This window comes from Ptiloglossa arizonensis, chromosome 6 (assembly GCF_051014685.1).
Source record: "Ptiloglossa arizonensis isolate GNS036 chromosome 6, iyPtiAriz1_principal, whole genome shotgun sequence".
NCBI classification, from domain to species: Eukaryota; Metazoa; Arthropoda; class Insecta; order Hymenoptera; family Colletidae; genus Ptiloglossa; species Ptiloglossa arizonensis.
The window spans coordinates 14,469,976-14,493,738 of NC_135053.1; the positions used below are offsets into that span (position 1 = coordinate 14,469,976).

At 45.2% G+C, this 23,763-nt stretch overlaps 1 protein-coding gene across 1 annotated transcript in view; it reads left to right on the forward strand.

Annotated features, from left to right (window-relative positions):
* The window catches only part of Ddr (discoidin domain-containing receptor 2), a 256,459-nt gene extending 232,923 nt beyond the window's left edge, over positions 1 to 23,536 (forward strand). Inside the window, exons 13-18 of the mRNA XM_076314016.1 lie at positions 1,559 to 1,872; positions 6,395 to 6,586; positions 10,304 to 10,396; positions 14,229 to 14,370; positions 22,053 to 22,202; positions 23,088 to 23,536. Of these exons, the coding sequence (XP_076170131.1) occupies positions 1,559 to 1,872; positions 6,395 to 6,586; positions 10,304 to 10,396; positions 14,229 to 14,370; positions 22,053 to 22,202; positions 23,088 to 23,249 (1,053 nt within the window). The 3' untranslated portion in view covers positions 23,250 to 23,536. The remainder of the gene's footprint in view (positions 1 to 1,558; positions 1,873 to 6,394; positions 6,587 to 10,303; positions 10,397 to 14,228; positions 14,371 to 22,052; positions 22,203 to 23,087) is intronic.
* The last annotated feature ends 227 nt before the right edge of the window (positions 23,537 to 23,763 follow it).

Sequence of the window (23,763 nt, forward strand, 5' to 3'; positions counted from 1 at the left end):
ATCACGTGCATTCACACGAACATATTTACATCGACGAATATATATCTCTCGACACGTGAAACGGTTCTTTCGACGAACGAGCATAATTCATTGCTCGTTCCATTGACGGTGAACCGATCGTTGCGGACGCGCCCTTACGCACACACGTGTTTCCGTCTCATCGAAACGGGAATCGCGATCGATGGTTTCTTCGCGTTCAGAATTCGCTGCCCGACGTTAAAACACTTCGCGCGGAGAATAATGAGGCTTAATGGATGAAAAACAAGGCAACAAGGGGCCACTATCAATCATAACTAATGCGAGACGTCCGAGGAAAACGTCTTTCGCGGGCATACACAGATTACCGAGCGATAATGTAAAGGGTGTGGTTATTGATTACTCAAGTTCCCCGTAGCTTTACGCTTACTTTCATCTGATTATGCCGGCGTCCGCGTTGCGGCCCGCAGGATGAATAATGTTATTCGTCGGCGTGTTTACCCAAGAAAGATTGACCATGATTTTTATAAATTTGCCTCCTAATTGCGCCCTTAGATTAGCGGTAACGTAAGAACAATAGGGACGGGGAGGGGTCGCTTTAAGGGGAGAAATATTAATAGCGAATACCGAGTCATGAATAATGCACGATCGTAATTAAATACTTAAGGGATTCGTTGGGTTAACGCATCGAAGCACTCAGTGGGACTAATGATCCTACAATGGTCTACACGTACGTACAGTGTCCCGCGTACCTGCAAACGGTGTATTATAATCGGTGGGTGGAACTCGGAGACGATTGCACGAAAGGGATAAATAACGTTCGCGTAAACGTTCGTTTGATACGAGCCTGTGTATCGGTAACATTTATCGCGTCGCTTCTATTCCCGCGGAAGGTAAAAGTAAAATTCTCCCGTGCGTAGCTTGCCCGTAAATACCCTCGGTGGAATTAATCATTAATCGAAGTGGCTTCGAAGGAAGCTGACAAAAAACGCGAAAGAAGAAAACAGGTAATTAACAAACTCGAACGATACGTAAGCAAGGGTTCGTGCGTCTGGTAAAAGTACAAAGATGCAATTAAACGAAACATTTATCGAGAACGTTATTTCGTTGCATAAATTTATTACGTCGATGGTGATTCGAAATAGAAGCCGGCGCGCGCGCACCAAGGACCATGAAACGGAATAAAAAAAAAAATACGATTAAAAAGAATATTCGTAAATCGTAATAATTCGGAAAATTACGGGGTGTATTAAAATTTCGTTATTCCTTATCAACGTGTCCCCCGACACTTTTTCCGCGAACGTTTGAAACGGCCGATGTTTCGCGCGTTTGCGCACCCTGTTCGCGATTCGAGATGTTTTCTTTAAATTTCGTCCTGTGGTGCGATTTTACCGCGAAAAAAGTCCGGCAAAATTCGAATCGAAGACACGCATCCTCGAGATCGTCGCGCGCAAACTCGAGCGCAGAAATAACTCGGGTGAAGTCGGCTCGTGTCCCCAGATTTTCGTTCATACTCTGCACATTGCTTCGTAAACATTTGCAGCCTTTTCTTTTCATCGTCGCACTTGGCGTTTTATTGCAGAATTCTCTGCCGCCATTGCCGCCGTCCCCGACACCGAGCACGCCACCGCCAATGAGCGCGAAAGCCTCCAGTAGCATGACAAGCTACAGTCCCGAGGATATGCTTACGGAGGAAGAAGACGAGGTGCCCGAGTGCATCTTAGACTTCCCCCGGGAGAAGCTCAACATCGTTGAAAACCTCGGCTGCGGATACTTCGGCGACGTTCACGTTTGCGAGGTCGACAGGTTTCCTGGATACGACGAAGTTTTCCGGAACACCAACAGCGACCTCGTGATCGTTAAGTCCCTGAGACCCGGATCCTCGGATGCGCTTAGGTAAGGATCTTGTATTATCATCAACCACCTCCGAGACCTCCGTGTATTAACCCGAAATTTGGAGGCACTGAGCAAATAATCGCGGAAGTCGAGGGAACAACCCGAGCTTGGAATAGTGCGACGTAGCCGAGCATCGAATATTCGATGGAGTATCGTTGATGTATCATGGTGCAGTTTGCCAACGAACTCTCGAAGTTGGATCAAATTTTCATGCGAGGGTGGAACGATTATTCGAATAAGCTAGCGTTCGTGTATAAATGGATTCGTTCTTTGGTCGAGTTTGGGTGTTGGTGAAAATACAAAGGTTATGAAAGAATCGATACCCGAGTATCGAGGGTGTACGGTACTCTTCGAATTGAATTCGAAGTACGAATATAATTGTTCGAGTACAGAGTCGTTCTGACAATGTGTCGGTGATAGGAAGTATTCGTAATTTGTACGATTCTTTCTGTACCATGTTTTTTGGTACTATATTCGAAAAATCGATCGACTTTCAATATCTTTGTAAATTTAAGAAATTGTACACACGGTAGGGTGAACCGTTGCTCGCGTGCAACGGTGCACACTCGTTCGTACTTATTTTAATTCCCCTGAAAGCAAATAAGGAGCATAATTCTAAATATCGCGAAATTACCCCGAGTTTCCTCTATATCTGCTCGATATTTATTGCAGAATCGTGACTCCCGTGTACCGTGTACACGGGTACACGCGCACACGCACGCGTGCACACATCGTCGCGGCGTAAGAATTGAAACAGCAAATTGGAAAGTGCTGTTGACAAACGACCAAACGGAGATTAGAATCTCCGTACACGTTGCACTTTGAATGAAAACACGCAATAAGGTATTTACGAAAATGAAATGGAAATTACTTGGGGTATTTCCTCCCCGCACGGAGCCAATATTTCAACGTCGAACGCGTCTTACGAGCGCTTCGATACAAATCATTTGCGCCCGGGCCCATATGTGCCGCGGGAATTTGCATCGACGTGCAACCACGTCACGTGGCCAGCGAAATACGATATCAGCCTCCCGGTACACCGGTACGCGAAGAACAACCACCGGTATCGCGTACAATTGGGAACCGATAAAGGAGCGTCTATAATTAAATTTCGCCCAATGGAAACGAATCGAACAACACGTTATTGGAACATTCGTTCAAGTTCCTAAATACAGCGAAAACCGGGACCATCGAGCGAGCCGATATTTTACGACGGGTGAAAATATGGGGGTATTGGATAACGCTGGGAAATTATCCCGGTCGATTATAGAGTGCTACTCTGATTCGTTTAATATCTAACGGGGAGTGGGCTAGGAGGGTTTCGGAGGTAGAAGTAGGTGGGAAATAATGGAAATATAGGACATCGATAGAAAATTATCCCAATCGATTATATCTGGAGCGGCACGTTAACGCGATAATTCGATAACGCGGCGCAAAGTGATTTCGAATATAATAACACGCTCCACGTATTAAGTTGGCGCGACGCGATAATGCAAAAGGTGTTTAAACGGTCGGTGACTGGCGTTTAATCGGATAACTTGTCCGCGACGGTGTTATTTTTCGCGACGCGACACCGGGTTACCGGAGCGACTCGCAACACCGATACTGCGCACCTACGATTGACGAGGTTCGCCTAATTGACTCCGTTCGAACTCTCGGGATCGTGCATTATTCAAACTTCCTCGAGCGTTACTTCCCGCGAAGACGCGTGTCGCGATCCGAGCGACAACGAAACGAAAGGAATCCGTTTTCGACGTCTCGAAATTTGCAAAAATGCTCCGGAGAAGAAACTATTTTATCACACATTTTTATCTCTAATAAAACCGATTCAAAGCATTCTCAACCCGAGAATCTTTTCAAGCGAGTAATTATAACTCGAAAGAGGAGCTTTGATAATTAACGCCAAGCAGATTTCAAAAAACGTTCCTTTTGACTTTCATTCCTCCCATAAATTCGTAATCTTTCCATTTTTCCACCGGTGATGTAACGTTTCTCTCGCCAGATGTTTCTCTATTCGACTCGCAGAATTCGATACATGGAACTATCCGGATAGTTACCCGAATATCCTATTCGTTATTAATGTACAAACACCGTTATCGGTGACAACCGAGCACAAAATACACGAATTTCGCCGCGTTGCCCGGCAAACATTCGAGTTCGATTTTCCGGAAAAGTGGGCCTCGGATGGAAAAAAAATCCTGGGATTTTCTCCTTATTTTTTACGCGTAGAATTATCCACGGTCGTGGCACGATTTCCCACCGGCCACCTTGTATATCTCTTCCCCGTTTTACGAGCTCGCGCGTACAGCTCGTGTTCCCGTACGAGGCCAAGGAAGCGAGAGCGGATGTACCGTGGGGATAAAGCGTGTCCCAGTGAGGAACACGCTGCGCGTTATCGCCGGCGCGGCTCACGGATGATCCGGGTGGACAAGATCGGAGGATTACAGGTTCCTCCGCTAACGAAACGCTCGCGAGAACGCGATGTTCCCTCGACGAGGAGGCGTCCTGGTGACGGGACACCCACGGAAGCACAATCGTGCTCGTTTGTATCCTCCTCGTTCTTTTTTCTTTCTCTTTCTCACGAACGCGCGTGCATGTGTGTGTACGTGTAGTGTTTCTCGTCTTTTTTCTTTTCTTTTTTTTCTGCGTCGGACCACGGCCAGGGTGAATCGGCTCGAAAACCGGCAGAAGGATCGCGACAACGCGAGGCGGATAGCGAAGAGGAAGAGAAGCGTACATCCTCTCTCTTCCTCTCTCTCTCTTCGTTCTCCTCTCACGCGTGTCGATAAATCCGACAACCGTCGCCGGTCGGTTTTTCGACAGTTCTGTGCACGTGTGTGTGTATACGTGTGTGCGTGTGTTCGCCCACAGCGAGCTTTTGCCGCGTTGGTGTACCACCCATTGGCTTTATCGTATTTTTTCGCGACAAACCTGGAGAAATATGCTCGTTAACGCTCGACTCGTATGAAAATCCGATGGTAATCTTGTCCCGGGTATGAACGTGTTTCTCGGGGAGATGGTAACGTTTCGAGGAACTATAGTTGCTCTCCACGATACACCATTTACGTACGATGGACGACCATGGTCGTTCTTCACCGGGTGTAACTTACGTACGATGAGCAACTGTAGTTACTCTCCATGATACAACACTGTTGGAACGAATGCAACAATGATCTTAAGGGTGCCAGATGTCGATGTCAGTTTTTAGAACTGACTTCTGTTTTCCTTTTGGCTTTTCTTTTTAGTCGAGTTCCAAGTCCAGAGTCGGAAAGACACTGTCGTCGTTCACATCAAGACATATCACTGTATACGCATTTCTTCGAACTTTATATTCTTATATATACAATTACTATACTACTGGATACGCGAGATCCCTGCATATTATAATAAACTAGATATTATAATCCGAACTTTACAACAAACACTTACGTACTACTGTGTTGAGTGATAATGATAATCAATGTCGAATATAGTACATCGTCGATAATAAATCGATCGAAATAAGTTTGTCGAGAAGTCACAAAACACCTCGCCTCGAAGAGTTCTTTTTCGAGAATCATCACGAGAGAGGAGGCAACGCGAAAAGAGGTACCAAAGTTCAACGCGCAAGAACAGAAGAGGGTTCTCGCGAACGCGAAGCAAACCCGATTCTTCTTTTCGGAGAAGATTAACTCTTCATAAGAAGATGTTTGCGATTTCTCGATAAATTTCATTTGATCGAACATACGAAGTACAAGAGCGAGAATGGAACAAATCAGATGGTAAAACACCGAAAATAATTTCTGTAGACGTACAAGATACAAGATACAACGAACGATACCACCGAAGACACTAACCAAACAATCGAACGCTCTAAAGTTGAATTTCGCGTAGAATTCGTTAATAGTGAAAAATTTCCTTTTAAAAAGAAATAAAAAACGGTACTCATCGAGTGACAATACTATCTATAAATCACGAATTAGAAAAGGAATATTAATTCCCATTTACTTTATCTCGAACTCGAAACCGATCCTGCCACAGTACCTACCCAAAAGAGTATCTCTCGCGCAAACAATCGATTCTCGAACAGTTACCTGAGAAACGGGCGACCACTCGAAGGGCTCGGAAACATCGGGCTTCCTCTTATCCAGATCATAAATATTAGACAACCGAAACACAAGCGGAAAGCTCTATTAAACATGAAGCTCACAAGCGTTCTTGAAACGATAATCTCGGTAGTAGCCGTTATCCCTTGGCCCGTGTTACGTAGCTTCTGCCGGCTACAATCCCTCTTCCATTCTTCCGTTGTTTTCCCAGATCGTTTCTCCGTTCCTCTCCCATTTCCCGCTGTTTCCCTCCTTCTCCCGCCCTAACACGGAGAGCGGGCGAACGAACGAGCTTTCCCGGGACAACGACACAATACCCAGACAGAATGCTCGCATTATTTCCAGTACGTCCGTGTGTCCGTATTCAATACCTAGCCGGGTTGGTAGGGCATCCGGCTATAAAGATATTACTTCCGAGTGTCCCGTGTATTTTCCAGGATAGAATTTCAACAGGAGGCAAAAAGAGCGGCACGTCTCGCCGATCGGAATGTCGCGCGGCTACTCGGTGCCAGCCTCGAAGACGACCCCATGTGCATCGTATTGGAAAACGGCGAGTACGGGGATTTGAATCAATATTTGCAGAGCCACATCGCTGAAACGTCGACCGTGCACACTGCCAAGACCCTCAGGTACGACTAATTACGGACGCCCGACGAGCGACGAAACAATTTTATTAGTCGACGGAGCAATCGCGCGTTTAAATCGAACGGAAACACGAACGCGTTCGAACACTCGCGCGAACCTTCGTCGGATTCGTTCTTGACGTTTACGGATAATGTGTATCGGTCGTCGTCGTTTCGTGATGATTACGATTCAGAGTGACGAGAATTTTCTCGCGTTGCTTTGACAGCTGCAATTCTTTCCGTTGAGATCGTGTGGTTATTCGATCCGAAGAGGTAAAAGATTGACGGATTGTATATATCGACGATTCGTAAGGATCGTCACTTTAAATGTGAAGTATTTCGTCGAGTTTAGGTTCGATGTAAACGTGAGATATTTTCTGCGATTGTCTTCGTTGTTTCCAATAAGAGGAACAAGGATAAGCGGTGAAAAGTCTCTCGTCTGCGTTAGATTCGTCAAAGTTTACAACGTACCGGGTAGAACGCACGAAACGTCTCTTCTGCCACGTTCTGCGATCGAAATGGAAGTTTTTATCGCGCTAATTGGATCAAAGAAGAACTTTGACTTCCATTGGTGGTAAAAAAACTCCTGGTTCGTGGATTCCATACATTTGAAAAAGTTCGTGGAATCAAGAGAGACATTTAAGCCGTGAAATTTAATATTCGAGAACGGTTTAATCAACGTCGGTGACGTCGAACGCGATGCGTACCGTCGAGTATCGAACGAAAAACGTAGGAAAAAAAAAAGAAACAAGCATGGGAAACACAAACGCAGAAATTTTCCGCGATATTAACCAACGTCAATTGTTTCTTCGACAACGAAGCGATTCAAATTGCATCCAAATAGCAGCTTTGACCGATAATAATCGTCGCGCGGATTATTCGCAAATGGACGTTTCGCGCGTTACCAGGGACGATTAATTAGTTTCGTATATTACAATACGCCGTTCGGACGTAACTTCGAACGATGTTTGATTTTTCAATCACGAGCGGGGTTGCAGCGTCCGCGTTGTAACTCGCGTGCCGTCCAATCGAAATTGAAACAACGTCGATTCTTCTTGTCGTCGCGTTCCAGCGTGTGACGAATGATATTTCAGTTAACGATGACGCTCGTCGGGGAACAATGAACCCAATTTTTCGATTTTATCGTTTGGCGCGAACGTCAGTTCCAATCACGTTCGAGGCGCGTGTGGAAATGCGGCGTGTCCGCGAATCGGTCGAAAGTGCTCGAAATACGAGAAATCGGCTGAAAATGAGAGCCGAACGACAGAGAAGATCACCGGTGCACGTGACAGCTGTCGGCGGACCGTGTTTTTACCCAGTGCATTCGTTTCCGTGGACCGTTTCGAGAGGAACGACCGATAGGATCGTTCTTCTCTTTATCTTGAACCGGGAGTGTCCAAACGCACGGATCTACGGGGTGCTCGAAACCGCGGGATGTATCTCAACTCCGAAAATTTTTGACGATTCTGTACTTATAGATAAACCTTAGCTGAAAGTTCGCGCAAATTAATGGGAAGAAGTCAATTTAAAAAAGAAAATTCAGTACCTGAAAAATTCAATTTTCTATGAACACCTCAAAATTTCCGTTACCAAGTTCACTAGATCCTTTAAGTTGTTCATGTGCCTTGTTCACTACTTTAAATTTCCAATTTGATGAACCAATGGAGTATTCCCTAGACCATAGAATAAATATAGTTATGTTCTCGTACATGGATTTCAATTCATTGAATTTAGAAGACTGTTCAAAGAAAACTCCCGACCAACGACTCTTGGAAAATCCGAGTGATTCGTTTGCACAACTTACCCGCACCGAAATTGAATCTGTTACCTAAAAACCGAGACGAGTACTAAATATTTCGCGAAACACCCCGTGGATGCGGGCGGCAGACACTCTCGGGCAAATTAGTTCGCTGAGCAGCGTTCATTGCAGTCGATGCCGCATCGGTCTGCAAGAATCCATGCGCAACAAATCAATCCCGTAACTGACTAAATTAGAAACCTGTCCGCCAGTCAAAGCTACTTGATACTTGTTAATTAAACACACGACACAAACGAAACTATTTCCATTCGGTTCGTGAACGGGCGCGTTTCGAGCGGCTGCCAGCCCGCCGCGTAATTCGTCGAATACAGTTTCGAAACACTGAAAATTTTAGGAAAATATTATTATCGATCGTTTCCTGCGAAATAAATAAGGAAAAGATTTCTTGTACCTGGGACGATAGAGACGATGAATCCACGTTCGAATCGTAACGTTGTTCTTGGTGAGATAATCGATGCGCGAACGAACGACTAATTTGAAATTTCGCGCCATTCGCGGAACCTCGTCGCGCGAAAAATGAAAAATGAAAAAGTAAAAAAAAAAAAAGAGAGAGAGCGTCTCGCGAACATCACGAAGGAAACAATGAAAGCTCGTCTCTCCGCGCGATATATTTTTCGAAAGCGAGTCCGCCGGTGGATCCGAATGAAATATAACGTTTCTCTTCATGAACACGCGCATTCAACAATATTTACGCAAGTTCCGTTGACGTGGCTATCCCGCAAACAAATAAATCTGCTCCACCGCGTAATCCGCTTGTGAAAAAGTTAGTCGAAAAATAGTCGACCGCGTTGTTGAAACGAACGGCCGTGGTAGGAGAGTTGCCTAAATTGTACCTCTTCAATTTCTTTGTTATTACCGAGCATAAGCACCATCCAGCGGCGAACGCACGAAATAACCGAGTAATGAAAGTTGAGAGAAAAAAATTGACGCGCGCGGCATTTCGTATTCGCGCGCGCGCTATTAACGTTTCAAAACGGTAAGTTGCGATATCGTTTTATTTATCTTTCTTTTTTTTTCACGTTATTTGTTCCTTCTGTCACATTTACGGTAGCTTACAAACACCCAGCGATACAGTTTTATTCTACGCGTTTACGTTTTCATAAAAGTCCGGTTCGTTCGTTACCGGTATGTATATTTTACATTTATTTCACGCGCTCGTTACAATTATCCAAAAATATCGCGACCGATATTTCGTTAAACGTTCCGAAACGAACGTAGAAACATCGTTTAACGATTATCGACGCACGGTTGAGTATCACTTTCCGACGGAACGGCGTATCGATGAAATTCCTACGATTTCGAAAAACTTGTAACCGGTTAATTTATTCTCGACGAGTGGTACGATACTCGCGGTGTGCGTGTTTCACGAATCGAGCTATCGAGCTCGAATTTCTCAAGGCGTGCACGATATTTCGGCGACACTCCTTTGTCGTTCCAACACCGTTTATTCTCTACGAAGACTCGTTACTCGTAACGACGATGATCGAAAATAATGACCGCGTTCGTCGTTCGTGCTCGAACAAAAAGTACGCCGCGGAGACCCGTTCCATTCGCGCGCGTCTCGAATGCAAATAGTGAAAAAAAAGAAACAAAAAACCAAAAAAAAAAAAAAAAAAAAGAAAGAAGAAGAAGGCACGAAAAAAGAAAAGCAGTGCTCGGTTCCACGGACGGACATAAACCAGGGAGGTAACGATCGATCTGCCGTGGCTTTTGTTGTTAATGCAAATGGTCAGTCGACGTGCGTTCGACTGTACTTTAAAGCGTCGTCATTTGCGGTATTGCCAGCCGATGCAAACGACTGCTCGTGTACATAACGCGATACCCGTACGTACAACGACGTACACATAGCCGTAGTTTCGAGGAGTAAACTTCAGGATGGAACCGCCTCGTTCTTCGTGTTGCAGTTTCGGCACGTTGGTTTACATGGCCACGCAAATAGCATCCGGCATGAAACACCTCGAGGAAATGGACTTCGTGCATCGGGATCTCGCCACAAGGTAACGACAGACAGTCTCTCATAGATTACTTTAAGACAAACTTTGGGCGATCAGTCATTCGTTCGACGATACTCTGCTCTTTACCTTCCGCGAACGCGTTTTCTCCTCTAGGAAAGCAACCGCGTTGCTCTCGGAGCTGTTTTCCCTCGCGGAGTCGATAGTTGCGGCGTCGAGACCAACTCTCGGTATTTCGAAAGACATCGTTCTCGCGACTTTTCGACTCGTCGAGAACAAGATTTAACGAGTTCATCGAACACGTTTACCGCGAACGAACCAACCAAGCGAGCGATACCTTTTTAGAGAGTATTGTTGTTTTCTACGGTGCGAATGATACATTAGAGACAACGAAAAAGGGCTTCGCGTTCTCCGAGTTTACAAATCGAACGCGTTGATACAGCCTTAAGACCGTGTTCGTACAACCACCGACGAGAAGGTATCGTTCTCGTAATATTCCAGATAGCTCGAAACAGAGATCGTTGAACGTTTTATAGCACGGTCTAGCACTGCTCGTGAATCCACTGCTGAGGTGAGCTTCTTGGAAGATTTCAGTTGCCGTTTTCCGCGCCGGTACAAGAACTTCGAGACAAAGAGAAAGGGTTCAATCGACGTCCTCCGAGTGTCCCAATCTAACACGTTGAGTGCCGCATCGATATCCGTGAAGCTTCCTATCCGGAGAGTCCGTTTTCGGACAATTGGAAACTGGCTCGTAAAAATTCACGAATACCTCGTTTGGATTTTTCATTCGCGTCGCGACGATTAATTTCGATCGTAGACGCCTGGGTCCGTTCAACGTTCAAAATCCGCTTCCGCGTACTTGTTTGAACTCGACGTAGCTGTAATTAGCCGAAAAACGAACCGTGTCGGTACGTGGACATTTCCATGGAAATGTTGACAGATTTTGCAATTGACACACGTCCACGCGACGATATTCACGCTCGAGTTTCTTCCGGTCGCGTCCAAGTACGCGTGAATCGCGAGACGAATGATAGCGGTTCCTCCGCGTCGAGATCGCAAGTTTTCGACCCTTTCCGTTACCATTTCGATCCCTTCCGTTACTGTTTCGACCCCTAGCCACGCGAGAACTCCCCCTCTACCCTCTTCCGTTCCCCGAGCTTCGATTTAGTAACTCCTCGGCACCGACACCAACGCTGCTGGCAACTCGACGGGACGTTCGGCGTGGCAGGGCCATTAAAACTGGAACAGGCTGGGTCGGGGATACCCGGGTCACGTGTTCGAATTATTAACTCTAATCATAAACTTTAATTATAATGGCCCGCGGCGCGAGCACCGCCACCGCCGACGCCGCCGCCGCATAAACGCGAAACACGCGCGCCGCACGACGCGGCTGAAATTAATTGCCCGTTGATTTATAGAAACGAGTGTCGTGCCAAATGCTTCGATAACCGGTACGACTGGTGACCAACGAAACACGATCGGTGTACGAAAATGTTGTTCGCTCGTTGTTCATCCTTAGCGAAATCTTTCGATCCAGAAACGTTAAAATCGACCACGAAACGATCGCGCGGGAAATTCGTCGAGTCTGGTCGACAACGGCTCTCGAAGTCGTTGAAAACCCGTTCCCTCTCCTCTCGTCCCACTTCGGACCCTTTAAAATGTTTTAATTGTACAAACGCTCGTTAACGCCGGTAATGGGCACGGTTGTTCCGTAATTAATACGGTCAACAAAACGTATTACGCTGCCGGCCAGTTCCCGTCATTTCGCTCGCGTAATTGAATACGGAAAGCGTTGTTGCCTACCGACGTCGCGTCCCCCCCCCCCCCCCCCCGACGATGAACGCGAATTAATTAAAGCGGGGTGATAAAAATTTTTTTAAACCTAGTCCACGCTGCGAGTCACCGAGTCCACCGCTCACTGTGTTTTTAACCGATGGCGTAAAAAGTTCCAAATCTGCCCGTAGAAGTCTTCCTGCCCGTGTAACGCCCACCTGGAAGCCCGAGGGGCACTCCGACGCCGACGCGCGTAAAATAAAAGCGTCGCGGTAGCTAGTAAACTCTTCCAGTTTCCACTCCCTCCACTCTCCCTTCGTCCACCGTTGTTCGTCGCGGCGCCGCGATAAACGCCACGGTTTTACGTGCAAATCAGCGCGAAACTTCGAACGACCATCGCTTTCGACGTGCTCGGGAACCTTTCTGCTACCAGGAGGGGGTAGTGTACAGAAGGGGTGGTTAAAAGCGCCCTTTCGCGATGTCTGAAAACGCTCCTACGGAATGCATCGCCCGCCAGACGATGCTTCAGAGCGCGCGGATACGCCAAGACGAGAGCGTTGCGCTCGAAATGAGGAGAATACTGTTCCAAGTGACTTTTTCAGTATCGAGTGCTACACTCGAGTACAGTTCGATTATAATAATTATTGTCGTTTCGTTTCGGGGGTAGTTGTCGTTTGCAAAGACAAATGTACAATTTTTCGAGTAACTGAATATTTGAAATCAGAATTGCTACGCGGTTCAAGTACAGTTCGATTATAATATTTATTGTCGTTTCGTTTCGGGAGTAGTAGTCCTTTATAAAGAAAAATATACAATTTTTCGACTAACTGAATATTTGAGATTAGAATTGCTTCGCGGTTCAAGTACAGTTCGATTATAATATTTATTGTCGTTTCGTTTCGGGAGTAGTAGTCGTAAAGAAAAATATACAATTTTTCGACTAACTGAATATTTGAGATTAGAATTGCTACGCGGTTCAAGTACAGTTCGATTATAATAATTATTGTCGTTTCGTTTCGAGAGTAGTAGTCGTAAAGGAAAATGTACAATTTTTCGAGTAACTGAATATTCGAGGTCAGAAAGTGCACGAGTTAGTATTTTGTTTTTTCTTCTCTTCGTTTATGGGCCAGCAAGTGTCGAGAGAAATCCAACGAGTTGAAAGACGAGCTTTGCGCACCGAAAGATCAAAGGTGAAATTATTTCACGATAAAAAAGATTTTGATTCCTCCATCGATCTGAAACTCGAACGATTCAGTCGATCCAATCTGTGTATCAACAGTATATACTCCGAAGAGTGTTTCTGCTAATTTTCAGAGAAAAAATGTTAACGTACGATGCCTCCTTACCGGTCAGTAATTGAATAAAGTTAAGATTGTTAGGACGATAACACGAGAGTGGTAAATTCCTCGACGATTACCATAAACGAAGTTAATTTTATCTCGCGAGATCCAGTCGCCAAAGTAGAAGTAATTCGAAACAATACCGTTAGGGTTCTAATTTGCCACTTCGTCACTTTGCGTTTAAACGGCGTGTAATTGGAGAAAGGGATTAACTCGAGCCCGTATTCCGATTTGAATTTCTCTCGAACGATCGAAATCCATTTGTTTGATATTTATGTATCGTGGAAAATCTACGTTACGCCGGGATTCAGTAATTTTCCCGCCATCGGGGATCGAAAGTACGTTCGTATCCGCGGGAGGGAATATTCCTTCTTGAGATCAGGGTGATCCTGTTCGAGGGTCGCGAACCATGCTTTAACCGCGTTTCTGTAGCAATTCGCTCTACGTGTCCGAGTGACGGAACAGGGGAGACCGAAATAATCCGCTCGACCTCGAAGACGGATTATCTCGTAAAGTCCGCTGTACTTTCTTGCAGCGCGGAAGTTGTAACGTAAATACCGTGAGGAGGGGGCCCCGAGCAGAGGGTTCGGGAACGAGTGACGAGAGCCAAATGGGAAAAGAATTAACTGCCGAGAAACGGAACGAAAGTTTTTCTTATCCGTCGTTTGGTATACTGAATATTGAAAAAGTTGGCGCTACCGGCGCGTGGTAGCCGACCGTTGTAATAAAACCAAGTGAACGAAGGGAAGGTTCGTTTGTTGCAGAAACTGCCTGGTGAGCCGTGGTTACACGGTGAAGGTGTCCGATCTGGGCCCCGGAAGGAGTGCCTACGCGGCCGACTACTTCCGGGTCGAGGGTAGACCTCCGTTGCCAATTCGGTGGATGGCCTGGGAATCGATGCTGATGGTAAGTCGTTGATCGGTGCTGGAAACGATGCTTAAGTATGGAGTTCAATGAGGAAAAATCTATCAACGAGACACAGATTACTGTGCAATCTAACCGCATTGTCTATCATCGTTTATTATTTCACTCGGTAGAAATAAAATGTATCGAATCTATCTTACCAAATATTCCGAATGTGTCGCGAGTGTATGGCAATGGTCAGTGTTACTCGGTGCGTTTACACGGATTTAAGAGATAAAATCATCACTGTCACAGATAGGTGACGTTGATCCCCCGCGTGTGCGACGTGACACGTATGTGACGCATGTCGGTCAACGCGTTAAGAAACTGAGCTACGGATTATTCCTCTCCGTAGTTTCCAAGAGAGAGATTCATTTTTCAAGAGAGTATCCCAATCATCGTCGATTTATATAATAGTTGCTGATTTTCCCCCGGAATCGTTAGCGTAGAAGATTGCGATATTTGTAATATTCTTGAATAATTTACACACGTTCTTTCACCGTGTACTTTTCTACGATTAATTTCCCATCTGTCTAGATGACATATGTCAAGTTTCAAATTAATCGGTTGAACGTTGTAAGAACAGCGCGAAATTCAAATCGACCGGTGACGATTGGGACACCCTGTACGTACATTTCATCAGATTCCAAATATGAATTCTTCGAACGATCAAATATAATCTGTATTTCCCAATACGGTCCACAAGCTGCATATTTTAAACACTAAAAAAGTATTTCTCGTAAAGAGTACGCGAACACTTATCGTAAAATAATGATGGAAATTTCGGTGCAACGAGCCAATTCTTTCAATTTTAATACAATTTCCGAAAACGAGATTCGACATCTTACGCGAAACTTTCGTTTCCAGTTTCCTTTCCGTTCGTATTCGAAAATCGGCTTCGACTTTCGTTTACGTTATTATCGTCGAGACTAAATTCAAATTTCCACAACGCGAATTTCGTTCGAACGTGTCACGGTGTCTCTTTCCGCGCAAATTCCGCGACACGGAAGAGTCCCGTTCCGAATCGTTTCGCAGCGCGAGAACCGAATCAAGTTTCGTCGCAGTAGACGCCGCGAGATAAATTGTAAACGATTTTTGTCCAGCGGGAGAGAAAAAAGCGAGCACGATCGAACGGTTTTATATCGTGCCGCTTCGGTCAGTGATGTTTAAATGGACCGTGGCTGCGCATCCACGCGATGAAACTCGGTTTGGTTTCCGTGAATAGCCGCGCGCGTCCGTTGTTTCGCTCGCCCCCGAAATCAAAGCCCCGTTTTCGCACTCGTGCCGTGCCGACGCGGACGTTCAATTTTTTCGTCCAATATTTGCCTTCAAGATTCGTTGAGCACACCGTTTTGGTAAGTTGAAACAACACCGATCATTGTTTAATGGACGGCTTTCGCGCGTTTCGAACCGTTTTTGACTTCGAGTCGACCACGATCCGACGTTGAATCCATTTTGACTCTCCTTCGTGTACGGAAACCCGTCCATGGTGATCCAGCGCGAATTTCTGGAACTCCAAGTGGCTTCGAGGAGTCGTAGTTCGGGAATTGGACAGATTAGAACGCTTAGAAACGTTTATTTTATAACGATCTTATTTTATAACGGTAGCAAAATCGTGGAGAAAAATTTCTTTTGAACGTGGAACACGACTCGAGCGCACAAGGAGGTACAAGAGGATCTTTATTCGTGTAAATTCGGTAGAAATGTGCTAGGTGAATCTATCTCTGTACGAAAGTTTCGTTTTGGAGTGTTCCCGCGATGGTGGGGAACAATGGGAACGATTTTGGGGTAACGAGGATGTTTCGAACGTTGTAAACGGACGTTAACAAATTCGGTGCGTATCAAATGTTTCGAGGGTGTGTACGGTAAATCTGTTAACAGACATATCTAAACTTCCTAAAGTGTACAAAGGTTTATACCCAAGTTTCGAATTTCACGGGACAACTAATGTTTACAAACACCACCGCTCACCGTATCGGTGGTTGTAGATTAACGTTCTACAGCCGTGCTACCAGTTGTCGTGTCTACGGAACAGACGCATTCGGTCGAATATCACTTAACATCGCCGACTCGTTGATCTCGATTATTTTGAACGACGCGGTTCGTGAAATCTTGACAGTCTTCTCTTTAATCTATAATTAAACTGTACAGGCGGATCAACCATTGCTGTACCGCGTCCAAGTCTTTTCTAATCTAAAGAAACTTTTACATAGTTCAATTATGCAATCGGTACAATGTTCCTCGAAAGTTCAGAAAGCTATCATAAAATAATAGAATTTTCCTAAATTGATATTGCAAGAGTTAACAACTGAGATTCGTTTCATCTCGTATAAAAATCGCGTGCAAATTCGAAACATTTGAAATCGAAAATATACTTCGCAAGCGTGAACCATTATCTACGATTCATTGTATCGGAATTTTCCATTGTTTCGTTTTCCCGCGTCTCGTATTTTCGCGTTCGCGTTCTGAAGAGCGAGCCAATACTTCTTCGTAGAAGAAACGTAGCGATTCGCTTAGCACGGTTCTCCCATTACCGATGAATGCGTACAAGTTCGGTCCGAGTCGCGTATAATTAATGATTTAACGTGTGTCTTGACAATTTTTTTTCGTCACGTTGTTCGTGCATTGTTATCGCGCGGTTCCCACCGCCGAAGAAATACGAAACGGTTCACATCGACGTGTCCCGGGTTCGTTCGAAATGAAGTCGCGGAACTACGTATTCCAACGCGGAACCGCGCCGCGGTCACGGTGAATTTATTGGCAGAGCACGTTATGCCAGTATATCAGTGTAACGAATGTAGGGGTGGATAGGGGGGAGGGGAGACGCCTCGCGAACGGTGACGTATTTTATTCGGCGCATCCTGTTTTTAATTTCTCGTTCGTAGCCGTCGATATCGAACTGTCGATCCGCGAAACCGCGAAGCGTCAGCCCGCCAGAACTGTCTGCGGTCGCCTGGCATTAGCGAATCGGGCTTATTCTCGTCGTTCTATGCCCCGACTCCCCACCCCCTGGGTCGTCAATGGGACCGTAAAAGTCCCGGCGAGGGTACGACCTCGCCCACCACCCGTTTGGGAATTCATTTTCGAACATCGAGCGCATTTTTCCCGCTTAACCGACCGACAATTCGAACGCGATCGTTCCACTTACACTGGGTGTTTCGTGTAGATATATATGTGTTTCACGGTTCGATATATTCGTTGTTTCTTTTTTTTGCGATATAGAAAAAGATTGTGAAAGCAGATTGATTTAAAGTAGAAATATTCTACTTTATCTTTAATTTCCCTTTTTGAGTGTCGAAGGTCGATATTCGTTCCTTTTACTTCTCGAGATCAATTCTTTCGCGATGCAGTTTCCTAGTGCATTTCAAATTCAACTGTTCGTGACATTGTGACCTTAACGTGACCTTGGAAGAAAATTTAGTTCGAGAACGATTGTAACATTTACTGAGATCATATAGTTATAGGTTCGTGAATTCGTGTCGACGCGCATTGTGAAACTACATTGTAAAAGAATGACAATGATTTTGAAAACTCGGAAGAAACAACCTCGAGAGAGAAAAAAATATAACGTGGATCGTAATATTCCCATTTTGAATCGAACAGATACCGGTCTCGTATTTTTTCATATCGGTAGAAATAACGAAGACACGGAGTTCTGTGCGAGGTGTACACCCTGAATATTGTTGAAACTCATCGCGACGATATTTCGGAATATTCCGGAAACGAGAACGGGGCGCGATTTGTGTTTGCCCTTCGGGGATCTCGGTGAACGCGAGTCGTCCCTACGGAAAGGAAAGAGGAGGCCCTCGAAAACGGGGAGATTTTTCGGTGTTTCGCGCTCGAAACACGAGTGAGACGAGTCTACCAGCGATCAGACGCGACGTCACCAACTTCGAAACTGTTTTCTCGTGCAGCTCGGTAACCGAGATCGCGATTACTACGAAATTTCCCATTCATTGTACAGACCGGGACGTAACCGATGCAACGTGGAATACGCGATCGTTGGACGATCGGGAGAACGTTGGAAAATTGTCGAATAAAAATGCGTCGCGCGAGGCTTTGTTTTTCGAGAGAAACGAGTTTGAATATTTGCTCGACGGTCCAGGTGTAGTTGACTTTCGTAAAACGTGTTGCTACGCTGCACGCCGTGTTTACAAACAGTGTCGATATCGCGACTTGTTTTTCCGTCGATTCCGCTGTTATACGGTTATCAATATTCCGAGAACACAATTATATACACGGAGAAATAGAGTTTCGTACAATTTTTCGATCGATTTAATTTCTGCCGTGTCTCGCCATTACCGAATGGAATCAATAAACGTTTCTCCGTAAATATAATCGTGTACTTTCAGTCACCGGACCACTCGGCGGTGCATTTCGAATTGGGAATTTTTCATCGGAGTAAGTTCTCGAAAATAAAATTTCGAACTTCGGTGCACGGTTATCCGTGCAGTATTATCAAATCCGCGTTGCCGTAACGAGTTTCATTTTTCACACGCTTTATCTCAATTGGAATTTCATTCGACGATTTTCGAGTTTCAATCCACCAATTTCGTTTCATCGCGTCGACGTAACCCCGTACCCGCGTCGCGACGAAATTGCAAATATTTCCGAACGTTTCTCAAGTGGCGCGTACACCGAAGTCAATTTCGTATTTTCTCTTTGAAATCTGTTACGATTTATAATACCCCACTTTCCTCGGTAATGTATACGCCGGGAATTAACTACCAAGCAATCGTGTTTGCGTACAATTTGCGGATACTGTTTATTTTATCGGACGCGAAAATAGCGTAAATGGACGTTCCCGGGACGAAGCGAACGCGAAAACGTTCAATTCCTCGTAGCTCCTAACCGTTTCGTTCCGAGGACCGTGAACGTCGATCGACTTATCAACGAGAACCATTACCATCGGAAATCGTGTATGAATGAAATCCGTGCAGCAGCAAATTGATAGCTAAATGGTAATTCGACTAAATGGGAAACGAGCGGGCGATATAGTATTTTGTCGGTCGTTCGCGTAGTCATTTCAAATTGACTGCGTCGTTAATGTTTCATTATTGCCATCGTTTATCCGACCTCCGCCATTGTGCCGCGTTAATGAAACGAGCCCGGTTCGGCGCGTGAAACGTCGCTCCAAGAATTATTCGGAATTAGCGTCGATTTAATGATTTAACGTTCGACTTTATTAAGTTCAACGCCAGCGCGAACTAATGTCCCGCGATCGACTGTCGTAAACTTTACGACCAAGTCGACTCGGACCTCCGATATTAAAGCGAATACGTGCGCCAACGAGTCAAGAAACGCTTCGAGTTTCGCACGACAATTCGCGAATAATAAGTGGAAAATTATGTAACGATAGAAACTGCTCGACGTAGATGTAACTACAATTACGAACGTGGTTGGTACGCAATTGCAAAGATTTACAACGAGTAGAAATTGTAAAATATATTTCTTCTAGATTTGTCAGTGATACCGGCTTGTACGAAATTCGTCCACTCTCGTGGAATGTTTCTAAGAGCGAGTACACGGAATATTAACCATATTATCTTAACCTCTATTTACGAAATAATTAATTATTCTTTCTCGTGCGATCGAATCAATTTGTCCACGTTGCCAAGTGAAAATAACTTTCCAAGTACGAACGAAGAATCAAATTATCGAGAACGGACGAGCTACGATACGTTGGATCGTTTACATGGTGCATGGATTCCAAAAACGCGATTCAAACTTCGTCGTACTGCGTCTCGGAGTCTCAACGTGTAAAGCAGCTTCGCAACGACTCGTCGTTAACGAGTCTTAACGACCGACCGCAGTCCAGCACCGATTCCGAAACCACGATTCACGGATCACGCGAGACACGCATTGGACACTCGGTTAAAATCGCGTTACGATCGTAATCTTTCCACCGGATCGACTTTCGTTGCCCGTACTCGTGATTAATCGACAATTGAATCGCGCTTCAACGTGCGATCGTTAGATCGGTCGGTCGGTGTTTCTCGTCGCTTCGTAAGGTTCACGTAACACGCGTGATCCGTAAACTCGCAGCCTGCGCGTACAGTCCTCGCGGCGGGATGGAGTGGTTGCCTGAAATTACGTAACTAAAGCACCTAAGTTGAAGTAATTTCTCGTCGAGGCAACGATACACCACCTGCCGCGCTCGTCGTCTCCGTAAATCGGTTTTAACTTCGAATGGCACCTGCGCGAGACGAGATGACGAGAAAATCGTCTCCAGTTTTCTCCCCTCTCTCTCTCTCTCTCTCATGGTTTCGACCTCTCCTCTTTTTTCCGTTCATTTTTCCATCCGTGGATCCGTCCGCGGGGCGATAATGAAAAATTGACTCCATTACCGGAACAATTTCGCTGCCACGGAAATAGAACGTTTTATTTACGACTTTTATCGTATTTTAACTCGAACGCTCCCCCCTCTCTTCGTTGATTGATTGTACGCGGCAAACGGGAATCAATTAATTGCGGATCGAACGGGTTCGTTTCCACCACTACTGGCGTGAATTTCAAAGAATCGAGGTTCGAGGAGGGAACAGCCGAGGGGGAGAGAGGAGGCCACTCGAAATTCTCGTGGCGTTTCCCGCGCGCCCGTCTCCACGGCCACCGTGTAGAAAATACGCGCGCGTGCCAGCGAAGGGAACCGCGAGACGCGTCACTTGCCAATGCAAAGGAAAGGGTAAAGACGTGTAACCGTTTCACGGTGGTGCTTTCTCGTCTGAACTTCGTCGAACTCGACGGCGCGCACAGTTTCCATAAATTACTCTACCCGCCACGCTCACGGGACTTAAGTTTCGCGTTGCACCTTCTCGTTCGTACTACTCGTCGTTCGTTCTCCATCTCTTTCCAAGGATCTTCGAACCCGAACGAACCTTTTTCCCCACCACGACAGCCAACCATCGATCGTTATTCCACGTTTTACGCTTGTTGTCTTGTTAGCCGTGCTACAATGCTACCACGGTGACGAAGACAACGCTGCTTGTCTCGAGAACGGGGAACCGAATCCTTTGTTCCCGGAACGGAACAACAAAGCGGGGACATCGTTCGTACCCGGTTACTACGGGAACATTTCGTTCCGCGTCATCATATTTCGACCATACGGAATTCCATAAATATTGAATTGATCGAAAAATAGGTACACATCGGAAGTGACCCGAGCGAGGCCGAAATAGTTGTTCAAACGTATATATTTGAATGTGTTTCACCTTTTCGTGGTTTCGAATGTTTCGACTTGGCGCTTTTTAAATCGATGTTTCAAAGTGGGGGAAATTTTTGAGACTGGGAACGGATGTGCGCGAGAGTTTCGAAATGATCTCTGAAGGTGACTGTTTTCAATGTTACCTTTGCACTCTTTAGTACAGTATTTATTTATGTATGTTTCGTAGAGCCAGAGTGTATAAAATCAATAGCTATTTTATTAAAAATTCAATCGTCGCTAGAGAAAGCTCTCGAGGAACATTCTTCCAAATCTTTGGTGTTTCGATACTCCTGTACGTTTCTTAGACTCGTAAGGTGCTCAACGAATTTCAATAAATTGTAAATTTCCACGATTGTCTATCTCACAGTACTTTACGATACGTGTTCACGTGTTCACTCCTAAATTTTGCTTCCTAAATTTTCAATCGGCGACAGATCTCTCCAAACGTTTAACGAACCATTTAACGATTTTTCATCGCGATCAGGGGAGACACACGTCGAAGAGCGATGTTTGGGCATTCGCAGTGACGCTCTGGGAGATTTTAACTTTCGCGCGGGAACAACCGTTCGAGGAACTTCCCGACCATCGCATCGTCGAGAACGCGAACTATTTTTACCAAGAGGACGAGAGGAGGGTAAGTAGTCCTTTTATATCATTCGTTCTTTGTCCTCGCATACTTAACCTAATGTGCGCGATAAGTACGTCGCATTAAATGCCCTCTAAACCTTTCACCGTGGTGAACGACGTCGTTCGCATCCTCTTTCGGGCTCTCGATTACACTTCGCTGGTTCTTGTTACTCAGTGGAACAATTTCTCGGTAGAATCGTCGAATGAAAGATTTGCGAGTAAAAATGAGGCTCTGTTTTACGCCAATCTGTTCGGTACACTCTCCTTTTTGTTTAACGTGGAATCCACTTGAAGATTCCTTACTGGTATTAAAACCACGACGAATCCGAGAGATCGGAGTTTCAAATTACACAAAAAATATCTCGAACGGATATTAATGTTTCCAATGTTCGTAAAATATTTGCATCGATGGCGGTCGATTTAATCGCGTGCGTTTTTTTAAATAATACCACAGAGAAAATTATGATTATTTATTTCTAATCTCTCGTACGTACTTCCTTGCAATCTACAATCTTTTATCGTCTCGAGAATAGCTTCTCGGTTCTATCATCGAGAAAACTATCGTTCCTTTTATTCTTATTTTCGTTCCAAAACACGAAACGGAGAATATACGTTAACGTGCATTTCTATAAATTACTTTTTATCGGTACCCATCAATTTCTACAAATCGTTTTAAATTCTAGAAAAATGACTCGAATTTTTATAAATCCCTCGATCAGAAATTAATCTATGCTCTATCGTCGGATCAATTCTACCAAAGAGTGTGTATGAAATATCAGTAAAAGTAAAAGAAAAATCCATTCCAAATACAAACATTGATACATTGCAAATATTGCACAAACAAGCTAAAATTTTCCCACTGGCCCAACATCGCCCGATTGTCCATTCACAGATCATCCTACCGTTGCCGAAGAACTGTCCCAAGGATGTCTACGACCTGATGCGCGAATGTTGGCAACGGAACGACGTGGACCGGCCGAATTTCCGCGAGATTCACCTGTTCCTCCAACGAAAGAATCTCGCGTACAAGCACGGTGACTCGAACGACACCTGATACAGAGAACTAGAAGGCTGGAACCTCATCCGGCTTTCTATGATCGGCGAGCTCAACGGGAATTGGTGGCACAGCCCTTCGACGACCAAATTACACCAAGTCAGACCAAGTTAGTACCTAGGGTGGCCCACCGTTCGAGATGACGATCGATGAATCGTCTGGATTGAAGGTAAAAGAAAGAAAAAAAAAACGAAAAAAAAAAATCGTCAATCACCGGGCGCGTCCCATGATCGTCGATCGGCAGGGACCCACGAAATCGAGTTCGTTCTCCGTGTCGTGTACGTAAGCGAAACGAGTTACTTGACGTCGAATAGTTTCGATCGTTTTTATTCTACCGATTTGATATGAATTTTTGTCGAGAGATTTCATTTTCACGTCGAGTCGATTACTCGAGACGAATCGAGTTGTCTAGAGTTGAATCGTACCGAGTCGAGTCGAATCGAGTCGAGTCGATTACTCGAGACGAGTCGAGTTCAGTCTAGAGTTGAATCGTACCGAGTCGAGTCGAGTCGAA